This window comes from Puntigrus tetrazona, chromosome 13 (genome assembly GCF_018831695.1).
Source record: "Puntigrus tetrazona isolate hp1 chromosome 13, ASM1883169v1, whole genome shotgun sequence".
Classification (NCBI taxonomy): Eukaryota; Metazoa; Chordata; class Actinopteri; order Cypriniformes; family Cyprinidae; genus Puntigrus; species Puntigrus tetrazona.
This window is the reverse complement of record NC_056711.1, coordinates 11,652,855-11,678,612: the sequence shown is the minus strand read 5'-3', so window position 1 is coordinate 11,678,612 and position 25,758 is coordinate 11,652,855. Positions and strand designations below refer to the sequence as shown.

General features: G+C 37.8%; 2 protein-coding genes across 3 annotated transcripts; one reads left to right on the top strand and one right to left on the bottom strand.

Moving 5' to 3' along the window:
- On the bottom strand, window positions 1–17,026 carry mnat1 (MNAT1 component of CDK activating kinase). Of its 2 annotated transcripts, XM_043254884.1 has the most exons (9): window positions 16,884–17,026; window positions 16,061–16,176; window positions 12,285–12,437; window positions 12,123–12,196; window positions 11,921–12,024; window positions 11,608–11,748; window positions 10,987–11,118; window positions 5,597–5,718; window positions 1–349 (listed from the first exon to the last, which is right to left on the bottom strand). In XM_043254884.1, the coding sequence occupies exons 2-9, from the start codon at window positions 16,147–16,149 to the stop codon at window positions 235–237; spliced, it is 930 nt and encodes a 309-aa protein (XP_043110819.1). In that variant the 5' UTR covers window positions 16,150–16,176; window positions 16,884–17,026; the 3' UTR covers window positions 1–234. The 2 variants fall into 2 exon arrangements, with proteins under 2 accessions (XP_043110819.1, XP_043110818.1); XM_043254883.1 differs by lacking the exon at window positions 16,884–17,026 and having other exon boundaries at window positions 16,061–16,233.
- Window positions 17,027–24,223, top strand: six4a (SIX homeobox 4a). Its single transcript, XM_043254879.1, has 3 exons — window positions 17,027–17,958; window positions 20,435–21,072; window positions 21,854–24,223. Exons 1-3 carry the CDS (start codon window positions 17,177–17,179, stop codon window positions 22,255–22,257), a joined length of 1,824 nt encoding a protein of 607 aa, XP_043110814.1. The 5' UTR covers window positions 17,027–17,176; the 3' UTR covers window positions 22,258–24,223.
- The last annotated feature ends 1,535 nt before the right edge of the window (window positions 24,224–25,758 follow it).

Below are 25,758 nucleotides of genomic sequence, written 5' to 3'. Positions count from 1 at the left end.
TACACAAAAAAAAAAAAAGTTTATTTAACTAAAACAGCATTACAAAAATATCTGTACACCTATTAAAGCTCGTTTATGTCACTCTTCAACATAACTCCAGGGTATTTTGAATGGGTCCTTTCTCACAGGAATCTTTCCCATGCATCCAAACACTCACAGGTTCTCCCTTTGCTTGTCAGTGAGTCTTTAGGAAGACTGGTGAACAGATGAAGCGGCAGTGGCTGTAGTTCTATGTTATGAGGGGAAGAGGCCACTGAAAGCATCTTGGATGGCACGATGGCATGCCAGTCCTGATGTATAACCACCAGCCTGATCCTGCGGAGACGCTGTGCGCACATGATTCAGATACCTGGACATGAGAGAGGATGATTAGGTGGAACAGTGAATAGCTTAACAGTGGTTTGCAAGCCCATCATTTTGGCTTTGAATATAATCAAGTTAATCCTCTAGAGGGAGCAGCTCTGTTGTTTTACAAGCATGAGTCCTTGGATTCCACAAAAAAAAAAAAAAAAAAAAAAAAATTCATTTATTTTTGAATGCATTTTAAAATATTATTTCTATTCCATTACTTATGAGTACTGCTTAATAGTTTTACGAAAAAAACAAGGATTTATCCTTTGTTTATTTGAAATATTGTAAAATAAATGTCTTTACAGTCACTCTCGATCAATTTAATGCATCTTTACTGAATCAAATGTATTAATTTTCTTGCAGACCTTAAACTTTTCAATACTATATAATGAATATTATAAGAATGTATATGTATGTCTATGCCACATATAAATATACGTAATCACTGTTATTAGTAATATGTAACAATGCATAAAAACTTCTCATGTTAACACAAACACATTCTCTCCAAACTGACACCTACTGGTTACCCACAAAGCATCAGGGCAAGCATCAGAAACCTAATGCTTGTGAGAGGGACTCAGATCTCACACTAGCCCAGCACCCCCAAAACTCTCGAGCAGCTGGAGTCCACAGCGGCCATTCATTATGAGAGGACTGAAAATTACATGTAAACCGATACTACAGTGAGAGGGAGAGAAAATGGAAAGAGAGAGAGGAAAAAGGAGGAGAGCGATAGAGGGGGTCAGGTATCATCAGAAACACTTAAGCTCCTCTCAGCTTCACACGCTTTCTAAACAAACAGAGATTACTGAAGCGCTGGACCATGAGCTAATGCACACAGAATGCTGCCTCAGTTCTCCATCATTAATCCACAAACCACACATATCATTCCACAAGTGAATCACTGTCATCACTTTTTAATCCATTTTCAGAGGGAAAAAAAACAATAAATCCATAAATATAAATAATTTGTAGATTCTAAACTGTGTTTTCCATAAATTGTATATTGTAAATTATTTTTCATAAATTATAAAGCTTATAATTTTGGTTGGTGGTTATGTAAAAATGAATTGGGTGTCAATTACATTTTTGAAAGAAGTTTCTTATGCTCGCCAAGGCTGCATTTAATTGACCAAATATACATAAATATTGGAAAATATAATCATTTTTAATACATAATAATAACTGTTTCTGTTTTAATACATTTTGCAATGTAACTTATTCTTTGCTGAAACGATACATTTTGTGAGGATTCTTCGATGAATAAAAAGTGACACCATTTATTTTAAGTAAAAATGTTTTGTAACAGCAAATGGGAATGTATATAATTTTCACAAACAAACTGACATTTTTGTTAATTATTAAAAAAAATGTTTAAAACTGTAAAACACAAAACACAAAAAGAAACGTCCTAAAGGAAGAAAAGATTTTGAAGAAAAGATTTCAAAGAGATTTGGAAGGTAGTTTGAAAAGTGACTAATGTGAGGGTTTGGGCTATGACTCAAATATTTAGAAGGATATTACTGGTTGCCTGAGTCTGGCTCCAGCTATCTTGATGTATACTTCACAAAATGGACATGTTGCTGACATTGTTCATGTTGTCAACTGAATGAGGTTGAAATTCTAACATGAACGGAGCAGTTTTTAGTTAAAACATGCAGATGTATCGGTGTTGACACACTGTGGTGGTGATGATAGTGTGTGTGTGTGTGTGTGTGTGTGTGTGTTCTCTGTCGGAGGGATCTGCGTATCTTGCCAGCCTTTAATGCCTAATAGAAGTTGTGAAAGACTTTCCGAGCACAGGATTAAGCACAGAAATATTTCCTTAGAAAAAGCAGAGAAAACTCTCAAGCAGCTGCTGCTCAATCTGTCATTTTAACAGGGTCAGTGTCACACACACATTCCTCAAACAGATCTGGTTGCCCGCACTGCTATGTCAGACACACATATATCAAACTACAACTCATCCATGATGCAAATATCCTCATCAGAGTTCAGAGAGCAAACTCATCTACGCAGAAGCCAAGAGACGACCTGGGTCATTAAAACCTACTGGTCCGAAGGTATATTGCCGTTTACAGAGGCGGTGTGTGTCTGTGCGTGTAGCATGGTTTATGTTTTAAAGAGAGACGGCAACGGTAAGACAAAACACACACCCATACACATCTGGGAGATCAAGATTCCTCGCTCAAAGGAAAAGCCACACCACTGTGAAATGCAAAATTCACTTAAATCTGCGGGCTGAGAGAGAGAGAAAAGGTGAACAAGTTTAGTTTGTCCGTGCATTTTTCCACAATGCACCCTAGGGGTATGTTTTAGAAGTTCAGCTCTCTCTTGCTACCTCATACACAGAAACAGGGAGCATTTGCAAGCCAAATTTACTCTTGAAGCCAAGGCCAGAATCTTTGTTTTAGGCTTATTTGCATATGCAAATATCAAATATCAAATCTCAAAATGCAGTTTCCAAAAAAAAAAATACTTGCAGACAAGGAGAGATGGGATGGAAGGAATGGAAGACGTGTCTTCATTGTCATTTGACCCTAGACAAACATATTATAAATCAGCTGGCCTAGACCCGAATGCTTATAGGTTGTGCTGCAAAATGCAAAAGAACAATTATGATGTTTGTATAAAGCATGCTAAAAAACAAGATTTTCTAGAATTCTGACACTTAATGAAATTAATGTAATTCTGTGTGCTTAATATTTTCATTATTTAGTAGTTTTACTACGTTTTAACTGTTTGCTTTGGACATGGTTATATTCCCAAAACCTCTTTTCTTTATTACCTAAATAAACAACAATCAGCCAGATTTATGTCGAAAAACACAATAAAGCTACTGACCCTGTTCACACACGCGCCCTCTGCTGACCTACTGATGGATTACTTCCTGTCTAGGGCACGATGACTTCCTGTATGACAAAGTGTGTTTCTGTAGAAAAAGTAGCCTAAACATTGGCATGGCAATGAATGTCAAGTCCATGGCGATTGTTGCTACCTGAATTGATTGATTGATTGATTGATTGATTGATTTATAAGAAATTCAAGAAATAATGTACAGTTTTTAAGAAAAAAAACATTTATAATTTTACAAATGTTTTTCTTTTACAAATGTATTTGAAATAAATTATTTTCTTTTTTTAATTTAAAAAGGTATCAAAAATGATACTGCACAGTTTGATAATAATAATAATAATAATAATAATAATAATAATAATAATAATAATAATAAATTGGAACACTTGTTTCAGCATTCTCAATTTCTTAAGGATCATGTGACAATGAAGACTGGAGTAATGGCTGCTGACAATATAGTTTTGCTATCACAGAAATAAATACAAATTATAAATAAAAATATTAAAACAGTTTTTTTTCCCCCCATAATATTCATATTTGTACTTTTTTCCCCTCATCTAATAAATGCTCCTTTGGTGAGCATAAGAGACTTCTTTTAAAAACATTTACTGAACCCAAACAAACGCAGACTCGCATGCAAGCTGTGTCCTGTCCAATAACAAATGCCTCTTAAACTAATTACCTTATCCAAATCTCTGCAGACACATCCCAAAACTCACCAGAGACATCACTCAACACTGACTGAATATGTGTGTGTGTGTGTGTCCTCAGAGGGTATGAGACGATAACTGATCCATGAAGGAAGACTTATGCAGCCAAAACTTAAAATATTTATATGCAACATTGTAAGAATAGAAGGACATATTTAAGGCACAGTTATCTCAGCTAAAAACTCTATTGAAACAATATGCACACATTACACAGATGCAGCTGAACGCACTTGAAAAAGACGTGTGTGGAGGAAAGAAAACTTCAACCCAATCACCTCCTTTCAAGACGCAAATGCACACAGCTGTCTTTAATAAAATGCCCCACCCAATCTGTATTTATACAGGTACAGAACAGGGACGGACACAGAGGACGGGGTTCGCCCCGGGGGTGAGGAGGAAGTGAATACATACATGACCCTCCAAAAACACAAACCAGTCCAACATAAATCTCCACTAACTCACTGTCAAAACACACTAAGACAAATAGCAAAAAACAATCCGTCTCTCTGTCAACCTCACACACACACACACACACACACAAGCACTCAGAGACTTGTCCACTCTCAACTTCAAAAGACTGAAGCTGGAAAGAAAAAAAAGATGATTTTAGAACGAAAGAGAAAAAGAAACAAAAGAGAGTGATCCACCCTATCGTCTCTTTTCATAACCCTCACTCTTTTTATTCTACTGTCTTCAGCTTTTCAGCTCAAACCACATCACAAGATCCTCTGCTGAAGATTGCAGTGTGTATCTATCCATTTGTGTGTGTGTGTGTGTGTGTGTGTGGGGCTTCAAGTAAAGCTCTGTCAACAGCATCTGTGACAGAAACACAATTACAATGGGAGTCATGGTTAAACCTAAGCTTAATTCGCATTTAAATTTTAAATGAACATTCTGTTATCAGAACTTTCATTTTGGGTAAACCTTCCCTCTATTAGCCATCAGTAGCCTGATAAAAGCTGTTATATTAGACAAAGCAGTTAACCTCATGGGAGCATGTTGAGATTATTAAGCAATTATTATAGAGATAGGATATAGTAAACAGCATCAGCAGAATAAATATCACTGCATTGATGAGAGTCCCCAGTATACACTAATTTAGCTTCAAAGACTGTGTTTGAGAAGAATGAGAGTGTGTCTTACACATGAAGTTAAACTTAAGTAAAGCGTGAAACTGCAAGCGTAGCAAAAATGTCAGCAGACTTCCTGTTTACCCTGGGAGCAGTGCACCATGGGAGATGTGGTTTATTTGTTTGAATAAGAGGCCATTTATCTCTGTCAAACACACACTCTTAGCAGAAAGAGAACAGAGAAGGGACAAAAAGGAAACAACATCCTTGTGCATGAATAAAAATAACAACAACAATAATAATAATAATAATAATAATAATAACAACAATATAGTGTCTTGCCTAATGTCCAACATTGACATACTGAATAATGTAATATAATAGTCTATACAATAAGGTCTTATTTGTTAACATTAATATATTAGTTAACATGAATTTACAATAGGCTATGTATTCTTACAGTCTTTATTAACCTTTGTTAAAGTGGACTAATAAATAAATAAAAGGAATCTAGGTGCTTTTAGCTTATGCTAAGCAATGAAACCTTTTTGTTAAGTGTTACCATAATATAATAATTCACATTAGCAAAATTGAATAGATTCTTACCCTAATCGGCCCAACTGCTCTAGTTCTGGAACAGGCGGCCCATACGTGTCAATGCACTGAGACTGATACATGTACAACACCTCCTCCACACGAGACACGGAAGCAAAGGAAACAGTCTGACCCTGAAGGAAAGAAACAGAGAAAGACACATTTTTGCACCGTTTTGACAATACAAATGCACAGTCATGACAATGAAAAACCAGTTCTAAAAATAATATATAACATTTAGGTAGACAGACTACCCAGCTGTTTTTTATTTTTATGTTCTATTTTATTTAACAACATTTGATGTGACAATATTTAAAATGCACACTCATTGAGTTTAAAATGGAAGTGTTAATGCAGATGACCTCATTTAAACAACACTAACAGACATTCTGTCTGAGATGAAGCCTCACACACACACACACACATAAATGCATGGGTGCCAACAAACACACACGTCCCTCTATGGATACAGATCCAAGCAGGGGATCTAAAGATGTATGACAACATCACTCATTGCCAACACACACACAAAGGCAACACACACAAGGGAAGCTGAACTTGCTGGAGACAGACAGAAACCACAGCATGAAGGGAGTATGTGTGTGTGTGTGTGTGTGTGTGTGTGTGTGTGTGTGTGTGTGTGTGTGTGTGCAGGGAGAGGGAATTTCCATGGGAGAGCTTCTTGTTACTTAGGTTTGAAAGTGCTGCATGCATTTATACGGCCAAAAAACAGCAAAGTAAAATAATGCCACACAAATCGGTGAAAAGGCAAGACAATAAACTAGAGCATGTAAAAGAGCACTTGTGAGGGACAAGTCTGTTTACAATCTGTTAATTGACTGCAATTAAACATTCTTGAGTGTGAGCAAATAAACAAAATTACGTTTTTGCAACATTAGGCAATTGTTGGTAAATTTTGACAAAAAATAAACTGGGCATGAAGTATTTTTAATATTAATATATAGTATTTGTTACCTTTCATTTTGAGGGCAGTGTTTTTTTTAAGAAAATTCATATTTTTAATATTTTAAAAACAGTACCAGTTTACATTTAATAATAATAAGAAATCATATCAGCATACTGATTACATGATGATTTCTTAAGGATTTGGTGACATTGAAGACTGGCAAAAAATTTAAACTTAGCCATCACAAAAAATACTTAAATAGAAAACAGTTACAATTGCAATAATATGTAATTTACTGTGTTTTACTGTTGTTTTTAAGCAAATAAATCAGCATAAGAGACGTCTTTGTTAAAAAAATATTTTAAAATCTTACTGACCCTTTGGACAACAATCAATATATATATATGTTTTTTATTGTTTTTTGTTTAAATAACAGATTTCCCCCCGCATTATTTATAATAGCTGTGAAATATTTTTCCATTAAATTTAAAACTAGTATTGTTGCAGACACATTTGTTTTGATATCTTAGTGAGGACACTGCATAGACTTCCATTGACTTTCTAGCAGTTTAACAGTTTTTTCTATCCCCTAAACCTACCCATCACAGAAACATGTGCAAAACACTAGATCTATATCAAAACGTCTTGCCCTTCACTATATAGGACATTAGGTCCTCACAAATATAGCTGAACCAGTACACACACACACACACACACACACACACACACACACACACACACACACACACACACAAATTGAACACTAACTTTCTACATGCACATCAAATGTTTGTGGTTAATAATGAATCCAAAAAAACAAACATAAATTCTGTTGTCCACCCAGCCTGATCAGTTCCAAACTTATGTCTCACACACAAACACAATCCGTCTAGAGATTTCCATGTCAACACATACAAACCATCCAATCATAGATTACCCTGTCAACAGCCTAATACCAGTGGAAAACTCTTCAGAACTCCAGTACACACACTCCATGGTAAACCACTACCGCATCTTTACCAACTCAAAATGAACATCTGCGCTCAGCATTAATGTGCGGTGTTTTATATGTGTGTGTATAGAGAAATGCTGCTGATTCTGAGTACGCTGAGTGACTATAGATGCATATTCACTCCCCGGTGCCCTTAAAACAGAGCTGCCGGCTCGATCCATCTTCATTACTGTGCGGGGGTGGAGAGGGAAGGAAATCCCTGAGCTGAAACACCCCTCCGGTTGTCTGCGCATTCAGAGTTTCACTCCAAGCAGTTACACACAGTTTAACGGGGCCTTGTGTTTAAATCAATCATATATCTGCTGCGTTTCGACATTCAGTGCCGTCCAGCGCTTTAACCTCACCCCTGCCTGGGCAGTGAATCAGTCCATATGTTTGACATTAACACATAGTAAACATGTTTTTACGAGGTGGACTTGAATTTTACATTTTTAAAACAAACCATCTCCCCTGGTTCTGCAGTTTAGACTTCTGTCTCGGGAGGCACAGAACATTTTGACTGGCACAGAAAAGGCTCTACGGTGCAACGGCTCATTTGTTTGTTCATTCTGGGGGTGTGATAATTTTCCTCACCAAACCAGCAAATGCCAGTTATTAGGTGTGTTGGTATTGTTTCTTGCCAGAATTCAGCTACAAGTATCAACCAGAATGTGGGACGGGATTTGGGAGATTCTGCTGTAAACTTGAAATGTCTTTTGAAATTTGGTTTTGGGAAAAGGAAACTGTTTCTCTAAACAGACATGCAAATCTTAAAATGAACTGCATAAACGTCTGTAGCATTTTATTCAAAGCAAAGTTTCTTTCACCAAAAAGAGTCTTGGTCTTAGTTTTACTGTTCATAATTTAACTAAAACAAAAAACAGGCAGTTTTTTGGTACTGTACATTTAAGAGTTTATGTAAACAACTATTATTAGCTATTCTCTTTGTACCAGCATAGTTCACAATGTCAGACACCAAAGCAGACCAATATAAATGCACGATTAAATGTAAAATTATTGTTGATGTAATATTTGGAGGGAGTAAATATGAAATCGGATATAACTACATATAACAACAGAGCCCAAAAATATCTTACATACACACTTCTAAATTTCTTAAATCAAATCTCCGAATATCTTTAACAAATCTAATGGCATGAATCTTGAAAGCACTGCCAAATTCAGCTGATTGTTGCACTCCTGTACACTGACAACAGCTTAACTTTTAAGGAGTTCTGATAATATTCTTATCAATTAAATTTACATTAATGCAATAGACAAAAAGAAACGATGGGGCTAGGAGTTGTCATAGAAATCCTGGTTTGTTTTTACAGTTATATTTAGCAGCTGATTTTTCTGAATTTTTTATTAAATGTTTCATACTTTTTTTATGCATTTAACATTTTGTCTCTTAATGTCAAAGATACTTACTGTTTAAGTACTTTAAATATTTCATCTTCTAAATAAAATAAATCAGTAATTATAAAAGCAGGTTGCGTAAAAACATTTTTCTCTCTAGATAGTAATGATTTCAATTTACATCTTAATTTCAGTTTAAATCTTAAAAAACAATTTTTGGGCTTTAGATTAGAGATTATTTTATACGCTAATATTATTTCTTAATTTAAATATCACCTAACGACTCCATTACACGTTTTGTAAGAAACCCTGGTTGAGAATCATTGCTTTAAAGCTAAATTACATTGCATTTTTTTTAATAACTATTAATAACTATCTGCTAAAGATAATTTGCCCATAAAGGTTTTTACAGAATTCACAGAACTGACAAAACTACATTAAACGATGTATGTTCCGAGAAAATTTCCGTTTTACACGAGGAATGTGAGAGAACAGCAAAAGGTTTCTGTTTCACATGGGATGAGGCAGGAGAGCGCGTCGGGACTCTGACTATGCAAGTCTTCAGGACACTCCAAGGTCAACAAATATAAACTGTCTATCAGCACCTCTGCTGACCTTCACACACACACACATTCACCTCAGATCAGCACATTTGAAAATGATCACACACACTCGCACCGCTCTGCATGGGGCACAAGAGAAAAATGTCACAAAAATACAACAAAACGCGCTCATCAACACATTATCTTAAATACCTTGTCCTATTCACAGCAAAATAATCATCAGCCGCTGAAGTCACACTGAGAAAGTGTCCTGAATTTACCGTGTAACACTAGTGAACGCACATACAGGTTTAGTGGGGATAAAGTGAGCTTTGTGGACCCTCCAGCTGGCATTAACTGAGCTCAAGTAACAAGTGTGAGAGCCAATGCCCTCTCCATGCCCTGTAACACACACTATTTTGATCTCCAAGCCTCTACTGGCTCTGTCCACATGTATGCCGAGTATGATTTTGCCTGCAAAAAGTCAGACGAACACACACATTGTTCAACAGCTCAGAAACATCTGTGCGTTAAATATAACCATATACGCGTGCCTCCTGCCTAGTAGTCGAAAGCCATCTAAAGCTGACGAACACTTTTTTTGCTGGTACTATCCTCCATGTGCCAAGATCCATGCCAACATACACATCACTCATCTCTTCGTGCCAACCACAAGACACGTTTGTGGAAACTTATGCACTTGGATACACACACAAACACAGACAATTGGGCACACTGTTTCTGTTTTTACTCTCAAACGGCAGTTTTTGAAATGTATTGCTCCCCCTACTCGTTTGCATACACATTCATGACATGTTGGTTCAGGTCTGTGTCCTCTACAGTGACCGCTGAAAGGATTTTTTTTAAAAGAACAAACCTGTCTTACCTGCTTTACAACACAGACGCACCACAAAATTATATAAACACACACATACACTCCCACGTCATACTCAAACATTGGCTAATACAAGCATGCTGGTGTGTCTGTGTGTACGCAAATGTTTGGGCGCATAGTGTGCTGAAACACACTATAAAACTAGCTGCTTATACATGTATGAAAAAAAAAAAACATTTATGAATTATATGGTTAAAAATGTGTTTGTGTGTGTATATATGTATTAAGGCTGTCAGTTAACAAAAAACGCATTAACAAAAAATAACGGGTTATGAAAAATAATACATTGATATCGTGTTTTAAACTAAATTTTACTTTGATGTGCATTTTTCAAAGAACATATTACCTTTAAAGCTTAAAAAGCTTAAAAACTGTTGTGCATCTGTGAGCAACACAGCCGTGTTTAGTTTCTGAATGAATCTTGCGTTTTAAACTAATCTAGTGAACCAATGACTCAAAAGACCCATTTATAAAGTGAGCCGTTTACTGAATTCCTGAATGAATAAGCAATTTGAACAATTTGAACGCATGAATTGCTCATAAAGACATGTATTGCTACCTGCTGCCAGATTTAGTTTCATATTTAGAGTATCATTTCATAAAAAGATCAAATTAAATATTATTTGATTAATTCATATGATTAAAGTTTTATCCACCATCAGCCTCACTGATTGTGTGTGCATGTGTGTATGTATGCTGTTCCCTCACCATCATTATTCCAGTTGAAAAGATGTTTGCTGGCTTGACATTTTGCTTTTGTTTTTCTATCTGGGTCTCCAGTTGAGTAGCTCGATCTTTATGTTGGGCCAACAGCACAGCCGCAGGTAACTTGGAACTTTCCTGCAAACACAAACACAACATTGAGGATATGCTTTCATTTTAAACATTTTGGCACTTTAATTAGTAGTGAAGAAAAAACAGTCATGGATAAGCAGGGAAGAACTGTAAATAACACAAGTTAGAGTCAAACTCTTCTCAATGCTTGCAGAAGCACCGCAGCTAAACACGCCAGAACACAAAAGGGTCGCAACTCCAACCAGATGAGGGTATTGTTTTAAACATTGTGTGTGAAGTAGGGCTGCACAATTAATCGATTTTCTAACAACAATTACAATTACGGATGCCACAATTACGTATTCTTAAATAAATCGCAATTATAATTTAAAGGGAATAATTGACACTTATAATTGCACAATAATCGTGCAGCACTGTGAAGTATATGTAATACAGACTATGGACAGAAGAAGTCTAAAGTCAGCTAAACATTTTAAAGTAACAAGGCAATGAGGCATCAAGCCATGGACCAAATCAACACTTGTGTGAATGTACCAGTTCATCCAGCAGGGCCTGTTTGTTTTTTCTCTTGGCCTGTAGTTGTCTCTGTTCCTCCTGCAGGGTCTCCAGTCTCCTCTGCTCTGAATCCTGCTGCTCCTGTAACAACAGCTCCTCCAACTCCTCCTGCTCACGTGTCTAAGTGAAGCAATATTAAATTAAAGATGGAAAAATAAAAACTGTATCTGGAACCCATACACAAATTGCTAAGTTGTGGCTCCAATAGGATTTGCTACAATCTACTTCTGATTCTACTAAGACTTGTAAAAATTATACAACTGTCCAATCAGAACCATGCACACATACTTACTAATTTGGCTTTGTTTCTCTGTATAACGTCTTTGTTATCTCGCTGGTACTGTTCCATAATCTGCTTGGTCCTTTCAACATCTACGTTATTAGTCAGGTTAAACACTGGAAAGAGAAAGAAGTAAACGCATTTAAAACGCTTACAGAATGTCAGAAACTGAAAAAAATTATTTGTATGAATAAACACATGATACGTATCTCACCAATGTCCTCCACTTGCTCCAGGTAGTCATTATATTCTTCCAGAACGGAAAAATCTAATTCCCTCTTATTATAGCTGAAAAATGAAGGAAACATTTAAATATAACAATTCACAACCACAATCTTTTTTGAGGCACATTCGCACACTTTTTTCGGACACATACATTTTGAGCACCTTCTTGCGGATCTCCACCTCTTTATCAATGGCTGGATCTTCAAAGAGCTGCACGCGGAAATTACTCTTTCTGAGAGGAGTGTTGCACTGCACACAGTTACCTGAGCCACGGACAAACAGCATCTCCACACAGCTCTCACACCTGAAACACACACACACACACACACACACACACACACACACACACACACACACACACACAAACATTTTACTCAGATTGGCAGAAGGTCTGCTGAATGAGGGTCAAAATAAACAGTAATGAAATGTGAAATCTGCTGGAAAAGCCTTCAGAAGCGATTCCACACAAACACACATTTCAATCATCTCACTGCTTCAGAGGGTAAAATTTGGCCTTCGAAACTTTCCAAACGGAGCCATAAGTTAGACTAATGGATAAAACAGAGGCCTGATATGTGTGTGTGTGGTGGTCTTACTCAATCATAATGGCGTGATGACGGGATGGGTTTGAAGCAAAGCAGACATACACATTATGAGCTGACAAAGTACAGTGTGTGCTAAAAACCAATGTTACATCTTGCCCAGGATTTATGCATATAACTACTGCTGAGTTTCAACTAGAGTTTCTTAAAAATACAGTAAACAATCTTTCATTTTCCACAGAGCAGTTAAACTTTCCTTTTCTCTGTCTGTTTTTCATTTCCCCGCTTTTTTCCTTTTTTCGATAGATTGATTTGATCTCTGAAACCGTTCAATCCGCCAGGCACTGTATACAATAAAGTGGGCAAACTTTACTAGTGACAGGAAATTATGGAGGTGTGAACAAATCATTTGTTGTAATTGAAAATTGGCTTTTGTTAATAAAACGTCCATTTTATTTTTATTGATAAAAATTTTCAATACTACAAAGGGTTAAGAAAATCTATTTTTGATTAAAACTAATGCTCATTTAAAAAGGCGGTTTAAACTGATGCATCAGAAGACTTTTGCATTGTTAAAAAAAAAGCATATTTCAAATAAATAATGTTCTTTTGAGCTTTCTATTCAAAAAATCCTGAAAACAAAAAATATATGACAGCATTGATAATAATAATAAATGTTTCTCTAGCACCAAGTCAGCATATTAGAAAGACCTCTAAAGGGTCGTGTGACACTGAAGACTGGAGTAATGGCTGCTGAACATTCAGCTTTCCCATCACAGGAATAAATAACATTTTAAAATATATTAAAATAGAAAGCAGTTATGTTGTTAAAATGTCACAATATTACCCTTTAATGACATTTCTGATCAAATATATGCGATATATGAGTATCAGAGACCTATTTTAAAAACATTAAAATAAAGTACATTTTTGGTATGTGATGGTGGCAGTGCAAAGCATCAGGAAATGTGTGTACTAACCACTGCACCATGGCTCATGCTGAGATCTGGCCTGTGTTTTCTCTGAAGCATCTCAACTGTTCTCATTTTTAACCAGCTTTGGACGGCAGACTTTCTTTCTGAAGATACGCAAAGTGATTGTGCGTGTGACAGAGAGAAAACGACAGACCTTCAAAAACTCGAACACAGACTCTCATGTGAATAAATGCTAGACATTCCCTGCTCATTCCTCCACTCCCGCTCAGTGTTTGTCAGCATGTTGAGAGGTTACTACACTCCTCTAGCTCAGCACAACTGACCCCATCACGCACACACAAAATCTGCAAACTCCTGCATTTCACACACACAAACACACACACACATAAGCTACCTGTGTCCCTCTCATCAACTATCTCTCACACACACCTACTTGTGCCCTTCCCTCTTCACTGCTGCAGGTCATCAGGACACACTCAGCATCAGCCTTACAGTCACAAACACAGTGTGTCTTCAACTACAGGCACTTTTATGTCCCATGGGGCACTTCTAAGAGCAAAACAATTAACCATTTCAATATCTGTAAAGTCAAAATATTTTTTTTTTTGTCAATTTGTTTTTGTCGATCTGATTCATTTCATCATGTGTTTTACATGTGGAAAAAGATTAAAAACAAACATGCACAATTTTCACATGCTTGGTTGATTCTCAGTAAGATTATTATACTCTTCACAATTTCTAAACATTCTTTCATTATGTGAGCCATTCCAGGCAAAAAGATCATTCAGCTATATCAAATTTATCAGGAATACTCCGTAAATATCTATGACACAGAATTTCTTTGTTTATACCTAACACAAAATAATTTTGCATATTATGTTTTTTTTTTCAAAGGTAAACTCAACAACACTACCTGTGATTGAGAAGCTCTGTGCGCTACACAATAGCATTTAGATCAGTGTCAATGAAAAAGTGGAACAAAAATGACATTTCCAAGGTTGACTGCCATGGTAAAAAAAATCTACACTTTTTAAACAGTACGACTCACATAATGAAATAAATACTTGAATTTGGTGGCATTGGACAATTTACTGATACAATAAATTAAGAATTACTTAAATGTTTTAACTGAGTTACTACATTTTGCAGATACAGTATTTTCCAGAGCTACGATGTCTTACAAAATACTTTCAGTTTAGAGAAAGTTAGGACTTCAGCGATTGAGAAAAACTGTTTATTTTCTCTCCAAAGTCCAAAGGGCCAAAAAAGTCCATAGCTGAATAAACACACAAGCAACGTCTCCTTCCACTCCATCATCTGTACTTAATAACAGACTACGCTCATTTATTAGCTGTAATTCCTTCGTCCTGATTTTCTGCATACAGATGTAAACTCTCATGAAATGACCAGGGGATTGTGTGCTGGACTGTCTCCAGCAGTGTGTCATCAGTGTGTAATATATTCATACACTCTCTGAGACCCAGGTCAGCAGTCCACCATGAGTCCACCATTAAGTTCTCTGCAGGTCAAGGGCATCCAGAACACGAGTCTGAGTCACATGACTTCAGACACGCTAGATATACATATACACTCTCTCTGTAGCTGAATGTCTATTCTCGTGCACCAAATGAACAGCTAGCTTGAACACGTTTGTCTGTATTCATCCCTATCACATTTATCACTGTAATAGTTTCCACCAAAATATCACTGTTACAATTTTTTGTTATTACTACAATAAAACTGACAAATTTAGGTCAGCCCACAAGAAAAAAATACTATAGTAATTTATAGTAAATAGTGTTATATACTAAAATGGTGTTTTTGAACCATACTATAGTAAAGTACTTGTTGTGGCAATAAAACAACTATAGTAATATAAACAAACTATACTACTTTAACCAATATTATACTAAGTTATCTACAACTATGGGGTATGTTCCTACAAAACATTACATAACTTAAAGTTCACTAATAGTCAATACTACAGTATGCTGTAGCATTCATTAACAAAGTGTTGTACATAATATATGCAGTATAATACACTTTACTATAGTATGGTGAAAAACACTATTTACTATCATTTTCTATGTTGCTGAGAGCAGTTACTACAACTTTTAAAACCTTTTTAACATGTATGTATCAAAACATAACTTTGAACTGTAAAGTATTTTAAAAGCTCTTTGTAATATTTGCACATCACATTCTAATGTATGATTAACTTACCATGGTAACTTATTTTTTTGTAAGGAGAGTTTCAAAACAGAATTCATAGAAATATCAGTTTACTGCACTCACAGGTGAAATATTGGCCTTATTACAACAAATAAACAATATATTAAAAGACATAATAATATTATAATTTCTAGTCTTGGCCATCACGAATAAAGCTTCAGTCTGGAGGGTCTGCACAGGTTTGAATAAGAGCTCTGACAACAGGTAACGTTACTCACAGCGTGTGGCCGCACACATTCACCATCAGCTTCAGAGATGGGTTTCTGTATTTAGTCGTCTTGCACCTCGGGCATCCCTGATCATCCATTATTCTTGTTGTTATGTTTTAGTCCGCCTGCAAAAGAATAAACAGCATTCAACGCACTCTAGAGCACATCGAAGTGTTACATTCAAAACCGCCCGCTGGAAACAAACATGCCCTTTACAACCGTTCCTACTAAAACACTGCTCGAGTGAGCTCAGCGCTGAGTTAGACAGACAGACAGATACACAGATCATCATTTTCATTTTTTGTATTTTTACCATGTCCTTTTCATTCATAAATATATGCATTTATTATTGTTATACAGACAGACAGATAAATAGGTAAACAGACAGACAGACGGACAGACAGACAAGACAGACAGATAGACAGACAGACATACATACAGACAGACAGATAGACAGACAGATAGATAGACAGATAGATAGATACATTTAATAGTTTTATATTTTCCATTTTGCATGTATACCTAAATTTAACGCTATTACACACACACACACACATACAAATATGTGTGTGCATATATGTGTGTGTGTGTGTGTGTGTGTGTGTGTGTGTGTGTGTGTGTGTGTGTGTGTGTGTGTGTGTATAAACTGTCGAAACAACCTTTTTACAAATTAGACCCAGAACCTTTTAAACGGAGATAAAAAAAAATGGGTAAGGCTTGTCGTTTTGTAAATGTCTGTGCCGTTTGAAGTGTCTGTTGTATGAACAGTCTGAGTTTGTTAAGCTCAAAGTAAACACACAGAAGCACACAAAAGCCTCGAATGAGATCTCACCTATAGCGCAGGTGAGCTGCGGGAGCGCGTCACGGCTGAGTGACAGCTTCATTTCTGCGTGTTCGCCTCGAAGCTGTTCGCCCCGCCCCTTTCGAAATTTCGTGCAGCCAATCATGTGTGTCCCCCTCAAACTATCGGGCTGAGAAGTCACGCTGCTGGAGCGAAAGGGGAAAGCTATCCACTTACAAAGACACCCGATATCACTCGCATGGCGCACGGGTAACCTGATCAGCTTTGGGCAGAAACGAGGCGGGGTGACGGACTAAAGGAATCTGAGGTGAAGAATAAAAACAATGTCTGTTTCCTCCAGTGAAGTGACAGTGGCAGGCGAGATCAAAAAAGAAAATGTGAAGTACACGGAGCCTCACGAGAGCTCCACGGACAGTCGGGGGCACGTCAAACTCCTGGCTCTGGACACTCCGGTGGCCACCGGGATGCTCGTCGGGCAGACCTCTCCATCGGAGCGCAAGATGCCCACTATGGACTCTTTGTCTGCGCACACTTCACCCGTAGCGACCGCGACCTCTTTGGCTTTTTCACCGGAGCAGGTTGCGTGTGTTTGCGAGGCTCTTCAGCAGGGGGGCAACGTGGATCGACTCGCCCGGTTTCTGTGGTCTCTCCCGCAGAGTGACTTACTGCGCGGTAACGAGAGTATCCTCCGCGCTCAGGCGCTGGTGGCCTTCCACCAGGCGCGCTACCAGGAGCTTTACAGCATCTTGGAGAGCCACAGCTTCAGCCCGTCGTGCCACTCTGCCCTGCAGGACTTATGGTACAAAGCCCGGTACACGGAGGCGGAGAAGGCCCGCGGTAGACCGCTGGGCGCAGTCGATAAATATCGCCTGCGACGGAAGTTTCCCCTGCCCCGGACCATCTGGGATGGAGAGGAGACGGTGTACTGCTTCAAAGAGCGCTCCAGGAATGCTCTGAAGGACCTCTATAAGCAGAACCGGTACCCGTCCCCGGCCGAGAAGAGGAACCTGGCCAAGATCACAGGGCTGTCCCTCACACAGGTCAGCAACTGGTTCAAAAACAGAAGGCAGAGAGACAGAAACCCGTCAGAGGCGCAGTCCAAAAGGTGAGGAAAAACTACAAAGCCACTAACACTTAACTTTTTTTCCCAATGAATGAATATATATAGGGCGTTTGTGGATATATTTATTTGGTTTATTGACAAAACGTAGATGCAGCAGTCAAGAAAATGTTTTTTTAGGGGGGAGATCCTGGCATTTTATTGCTTCTAAAAAGGTTTCTGCTTGTCTGCATGTGTACTGTCACGCCGGTTTTTTAGACTTGTCTTTAATTTATTCTTAATGATCTTAAATTATAAAGAAAAATAGCATGCTTTGATCGGCATTTTAAAAGGCAACTTCTAAAGGACACTCAAACGCGTGCGTAAAATGTATCGCGTGAGTCACCACCTCGTGTGTGCGTGTGTTTATTTTTGAGTGAGCAGCTACTCGGGATCCATTGACGCGTAAGGTTCGCCCCACCACATAAATCACTCCGAACTATTTACTTTTCTTTTTAGCCAGAGGGGATAGGAAAACCTCCTCTTCAGCACTCTATTTTAACACACACACACACACACACACACACACACACACACACACACACTGGTAATACAGGATTCACTTTAATGTTTTTCTCTTTGTGAACAAAGCTCCAGCGCACCTGGTGGAAGTGACCTCCCTCAAACGCATACATTTTTTTTCCATTCACAGAAAGCTGATGTCACAAGTTGCTTGAAGCATCTTGATCAATAGTGCTTTTTTTGTCAACAATCATATTTATCATATATTTAATAACTGAATGAGGCCGCTTTAAGTTTAGGCTACATCTGCACTCCATAACATTTCAAAAAAAAAGTTTCAGTTCTTATCCAAACAATTCATATTTGACTATATGTTTGCTAATATTGCTCGGAACATGCATACGTTTGTTTTTATAGAGGACATCCTGTGTTTTTCTGTAATGTGGGGGTGTGGCAAAAATGATAATATTAATAGGCCATGTCAGGACCCCCAGGAACCCCTCTAACAAAGATTTGATCGTGATCGGTAGCATTTTATTATTATTTTAATTAACAAACACTATTACATTTTATTATGTACAATATGCTAGATTATTGTATTAAAAAAAAAACAATTACTTTTATCTAAACCCCAGTCCCCAGGGCTATATCGTATTGAATTTATATAACGGAATAATAATTTAACAATACCGAAATGTCTTTTAAAATGGAAAAACGTTTAAGAACGTCTTGTACTGACAAAAAGAACGCCTCCTTTGTTTAACATCCCGTAATATAATGACGTTATCGCTGAAAAATGAAATGCCAAGTTCTTTTTGCTGGCTGTGGAAAGGAGCACAGGACATGTCGGAGGCGCGCAGCTGCTGCGGTCATTCACTAAACGCGCCCTTCTCTCTCAACTAAACGAATTTATGTTTGAACAGCTGAAGGCGCTGTGAAATATTGTCAGTGCATGAATCGCGCCGTATCGTACTTTAAAATATCGGCTAAATTTAACCTTTCGTCACTGGCGGCCCATCCCCGTTTGGCGAGGGCTCTGTGGAAATAAAGCTGACCATTTGTGAAGTCATGCTGCGTTCGCGGGGTAGTGTCGCCATAGGACTCATTGCGCCAAATGGTGTGCGTGCGTGCGTAAAAAGGAGTATGTGATATAGACAGGATTACCGCCGACACGTGAAAGCTGTGATGTAGGGGGGTCCCGCGGTGTGAAGTGGATACTCACCTCTCCATTTGTCCGCGCGCGCTCCCGTCTACATCTTCCTGCAGCTGCGTCAGTCCGCGTTTATTTTACGCAGAGAGTGATAATTCAATATTGCCCTTCTTTCTTGCAGAGTGCTTCACTGGTACGATTTTTCAGGAAATAATATTGCCAAAATCATCAACATAAGTGTCAAAAAAAAAAAAAAAAAAAAAAAAAAATCAAGTAGGCCTATGCAGTGACATTTCAAGCAGCCTAATCTTTTAGCAAGTTGTAGATTTTAACATAAAAAGAAAAAATAGAGACTCTTGTTTTGAAAAAATGATTTGAAGTGAATATGGACACCTGGAATTGATATTATTCAGACAGTTTAGAAATACTTGTATGTTCATATTGAGCACATATGCTCTCATTTATGTTTTTATTTTCCAGTGGCGCAAATCTGTTTTTTTTCTTTGTTTTTTTTTCATGTTATATTGTTTAGTTTACGTTTATAGAGTTTTCATTTCTTGTTTTCCCTGGGAACTGAACTCATGACCTTGCCATTGAATTTTGCATTACCAAAATATTTCCAGTTTCTGCAATCTTATTATTTCAGTTGTGTGTATTAAGAAATTAAGCAAAGAAATGTTACCAATTAAAAATGTTAAAATCTAAAATAAATAAAACAAAAATGAAAAGAATTGAACAAAAATGAATAAATTACTTAATTAAGAATTTGAATTTAATAACTACAAAGAACGTAAATCTGTTATTATGAGCAAAAGTGTAGAGATGGAGACAAAAAGGAAGACACTCACTGTCTCTTTCACTTTCTTTCAGTGAGTCAGATGGGAATCACAGCACAGAGGATGAGAGCAGTAAAGGTCAGGAGTCTCTGTCCCCGTGTCCGATGTCCACCTGCAGTGATGGGACCGTGGGTAATGCAGTCGTGTCCCTCTGCTCTGGAGCTCTGGAGGCCGGGGTCATCGTCCAGCAGGTTGGAGACAGCAGGAACTCTGTCTCGCCACCATCTGTCATCTTCAACGGAGTCTCAGTCAACACTCCCACCTCTGTTTTCCACAACGGCACCCCTTCATTTCTCTCCACCACGGGACATGTCCTCTTCAGCGGCATGAACTTAGGGCTCCAGTCTCTGACTTGCAGATCAGCAGCAGATGTGGAGATGAATGGTGCAGGAGAGGATAAACCGGTAATGGCAGACCCTGCGCTGGCGTACACCTCGTTTCACTGTACTGTGAACGGGACCGACGTAGAGGTGAAAGCTGAGGATGTGAGGCAGGATGTGTCGGTGCAGGACCAGACCACGTCTATTAGCTCGGCGTTCAATGTGACTCCATCTGACGGCTTGCAGCTTGAAGGTTACAACTTGGTTTCTGAAGGCAACAGGACCTCGCTGCTCAGCAACAAGGTGGTACTTCCTTCCTTGCAACTCTCATCATCTTCTTCACCCTCATCAGGTGAGTGAGTCTCGGCAAACATCACAAGATATCATCTATTCTTTGAGCAAAAAAGTGTTAAGAAAAGCCTTTTTAATGTTTTTGAAGTTTTTTACACTCACCAAGGCTGCAAAATTTTAATATTTTGCTATAATATTTCAATTTCAAAAATAGATAAACACATTTTTTAAAAATAATTTATTAATGTAATGGCAAAGCTGAATTGTAAGCTTCATTCTAATATGATGAGTTGTTGCTCAAGAAATATCTTTTATTGTTATCACAGCTGAAATCGTTTTTTTGTGCTGCTTAATATTTTTTGGAAACTGTGATAAAGCGTTTCAGGATTCTATGATGAACAGAAAATTCAAACAGCATTTATTCGAATTATAAGTCTTTAACTATAAGTTTTTAACATAAAAGTCTTTACTGTCACTGTGTTCATGGACTCAAATAATTATTGAATATGAACTGTATATCCTTGTAATATTTTTATGCCATACACTCTTAAAAAGTATACTTCACACCCTTTCCATAGAAGAACCATTTTTGGTTCCACAAAGATCCATTCAATCAAAAAAATGTTAAAGAACCGTCTATTTCTTACCTTTGTAATCTGAAGAACCTTGCCACAAAGGACCTTTTGTTAAACAGAAAGGTTCTTCAGATGTTAAAGGTTCTTTACACAACCATCTAGACAAAAAGCTTATTTTATGGCACCGTATAGCACCTTTATCTTTAAGAGCTTTATCCTCTCTCTCGTTTTCTGCCATTTCTCACACCTCTTTCTGTCATCTGTCAGGCGTTGTTGATGGCAGTTCTCCTGCTCCCACCTCTCTGTGCCACAACCAGGTGGAGCAGCAGGACAGGCTGCAGCTGACCTCTCTTGAGCCCAGCACAGCACTCTACAGCCTGGCTAGTGTACACGCTCTGTCTGCTGTAAAGAAGGAACCTATGGAGACTGCTGGTGGATACCTTTACCACCTGGGTTACAGTCCTGACCCCACCCACAGCTCCCCCACCTCACTTAACACAACCTCCCAAGACTACACCACTCTCACAGTGGCCCAAACGGACCTTAGCGGTGAGTTCAGAGGTCATGACGCCCAGATGACCTCAAACCTAAATGGAGACTTCCTATGTGCAATTTCAGAGGGAGGGAAGGGCGAGATGAGAGAAATGGAAGATGAAGGGAAAAACAACTGACAAAACTAAAAACGGTGCATATAGAGGAAGAGATGACTGACCTTTGAATATAAATGGAGAAGGAGGTAAAAACACAATATTATTTTGAAATATTGATTGAGGGTTTTTTACGTTTTCAGCCTCTGAATGTTTTGATTTTTCTTTTTAAGTATTAAATTATTTTGGCGTATCTGTCATTTGGTTTGACTCCAGTTTAGTTTGGAGAATATATGCAAAGTCACATTTGGAGAACATGGCTTTTGAAAGTGTTTTATTCTTTCTTTCCATTTCCATGCACAGGTACCTTTTCAGCTCTATCAGTATAACAGAGGTTTTCAAACTGGGGTCCAGAGACCCCCAAAGGTGCACAAGAGAGTGCTAGGAGGCCCATGAACATTACATTATTATTGTTTAATTCTGGCTGAAAATCCAAAGATTAATTAAAATGTATATTAATTTGTTATTTTCTAACAAACCTTATATGCAGAAATAGGAAACAGAGCATACATAGATACAATTTTAAACATACTTAAATATATATTTTTATTGTTTACAGTAGAAATTGTGTCTTTCTAAAAAAAAAAAAAAAAAACATAGCTGCCTTTTTTGTATTTTAGTAATAGTCTCCCTAGCTATGGCAATAATCATTTGGGACTCAAAAAGTTTGAAAACCTCTGGTATATTTCTCCATATTTCCTCCAGGCCTATATTTCTTCCATCAGTCATTTCATAACATCTGAAGTGTTTACATGCATTTGTGAACTACAAGTACCAGACCGCTCTCATTTTCCCTCCGTCGCTCCCTCTGTCTCTCTTCCTCTCACAGTGGGGAGTGTGGACGTATGTGTGTGTTTTATGAGGCTCACCTGCTAGTTTCTGCCAAGAAGAGCTGAGTTTAGCAGACAGGTGGACGTCTGGTCATGTGTCGTCTGAGTCAGACCTTAAAGGTCACCTCCCTATGGAAACACACATGCACAGACACACTTCGTTCACATGCAGATTAAATCTGTGACAATCTCTGTGGCATTGTCATGGTCATTACATTGCCTACAGCTTCGGGTCGCTTTAATTACATAGGCAAATAATATGTATTGTAGACAATACAAATATAAATACAAATACACAATGTTTGCTTATACAAATTAAGGGATGAGTCAGAATGGTGGTTGGCAATCGAATGCTGTAACAGCTGTAACGACCGTCAAAGTTTAGACTATTGTCTGTGTGCAAAATATGCTTATTACTTGTTTCATTTGAAATGCACTGTTTTCGGACAGAAACGTGGATAAATATTCAGCTCTTTCAAAAGTGAAAACGATTGTTTTCATGGAAGAATTTGATTAAACTTAGCAGCTGTGTTACAAGCATCCCTGCAAGCATACAATGAGAACTTGCTGTCAAGACTAATATCACCTGAAAAGCAATAACAAGCAAGAAGAAAATCATGCTTTTAATTTCTACTGTACGTTAAGCCGACAACATCTGAGAAGAATGTTATTGGTTTAATGTGCAGTGTATTAAAAAACATGTCAGTACAGTTGTAAATGTGAAAAAACTTTATATGATTGTGTATGCGAGTGAATTGTATGTTTGTTAATGGAAGAGCGTGTGTGTTTTTGGTTACAGTAGTTTGTTTTTTTGCGCAGCCTTGCTTTCTAAGGCTCAATGTTTAGTTGGTCTTCAGGTTACCTGTCATTTTTTTTAATTGTTATTGGTGCTGGTTTGACATCTGCAGTATTTAACTCCATGACAAAAGCTATGCAGCCATTCTGGGAATGAGAAATAACTTTTTGAAATGAATGAAAAGTCTCGGTAAGGATTATCAGAAATGAAAAAGATACCGGTGTGAAATGAGCTAAACGCAAAACAGCCTTGTGAATAATATTTTAGCATGAACAAAAATGTTAAAGTTATGTATTTTTCTAAAAAAAATAAATAAATAAGAAGCACAAAAAAAGTGATTCATTAAATATTTATACTGGAAAAACAGTCTCGTTCGAGTGATTTCATTCATGACTGAGAGGTCTTGTAAACATTCTACATAGATTTGTTTGCGTTTTCATGTTATGTCTGCAGTGGATGTTAAATATTCAGACGGACAGGAAACATGCAAATAAAAAGATTTAAGTAGCCAGGGAGGGGAGGGAAGCAGAGACCTGATACAGAAAGGCCAGGCCGGGTGCTGGAAAATCAGCGGTGATCGTTTGCACATGCCTGGTGGTCTGGAGCTTGTTAGCAAGCTGCTCTTGTCTCAGACTCTAAATTCAAATAAACAGGAGGGCGATTTCTGGAGGCCCTGCCGTCTCCTGTTAGGGGGGTCCAGAAGGAGGTAGAGAAACAGACAGAGAAATTCTCTCTCATTTGTAAATGACTGTTACAGATGGCAATGTGTGAATCTCAAATGTAGCTTATTTCTCCATCGGAACAGATTTGGAGAAATTTAGCATTAACAATAACTGTTCACCAAAAGATCCTCTGCAGCGAATGGGGTCCGTCAGATAGTTCAAAGAGTAGATAGCAACATTACGATATTCCAAGAGTTATTTACATGATTCCAGTACATCAAGCAGGGCTGGACTTAGCCATTAGGCAAAGGTAAGCGACTGCCTTGGGCCCACAAAAGTCAAGGGGCCCCTAAAATACTGTTCATATGCGAGATGCCCATTAAGCGCCGACACGCTAACGGTTGCTGTGCACTGTGTTTATCACCACGACAACCGCCTGCGTGTCCGAGTTGAACGTGCTTCTTCTGTATCCTGTTGTAGCAAATGAAAATATTATGCCTCTGAAGCTGACTGCCGCACAAGCGCGAGGTCTTCCTTTCTCTCTCTCTCTCTCTCTCTCTGCGTCTGCTCTGTTCAGCGAGCCGCTCTTTCAGTTAAAACACAGATATGCTGCTTCACTAATTGCAAGTTTTGCAGAAATAACAGCACAGCTATTGTCTTAATCTTACGTGTAGCCTATTTGATTGTAAATTAGGATTAACATCTTGGAAGGTTGAGCTGGTTATGTAGTCTTAATGGGTCATTATTTCACATTCTTCCGACAACAAAAACAGCGAAATATATCAATGACAACTGGTTTATTGAGAATATAGCTGCATCTAAACTCAGCGTGCGGGCACAGAGAGGCAAACAAATGAATAGATTTCATGTAAATGAAAGAATCCCATTATAACATGTACACATGAAAAATGTTGAAACGCTAGACACAACTATGGGGCACCATTGTGCAGCAGCAAGCATTGCAACAAAAAGAAACAAGGCTGATTTAGGTGTGTCTAAATGTATAGGATCCCATTTCTATATTCTGGCCCAAATTCACTAAATCCTCCTTGCCATCATGCATTTATAAGAAACAATCCATCATGAAGACGTTTTAATTTGAAATAATTGCTTATAGTCAAAATACCCGTCCATAAAAACACCTCTTACAGTGGAAAGCCTCAATCTCCTGTCACATCAAAATCCACTGACATATTTGTTTTCACTTGTAAATGGTGCTTGATCTGTGCATATTTCT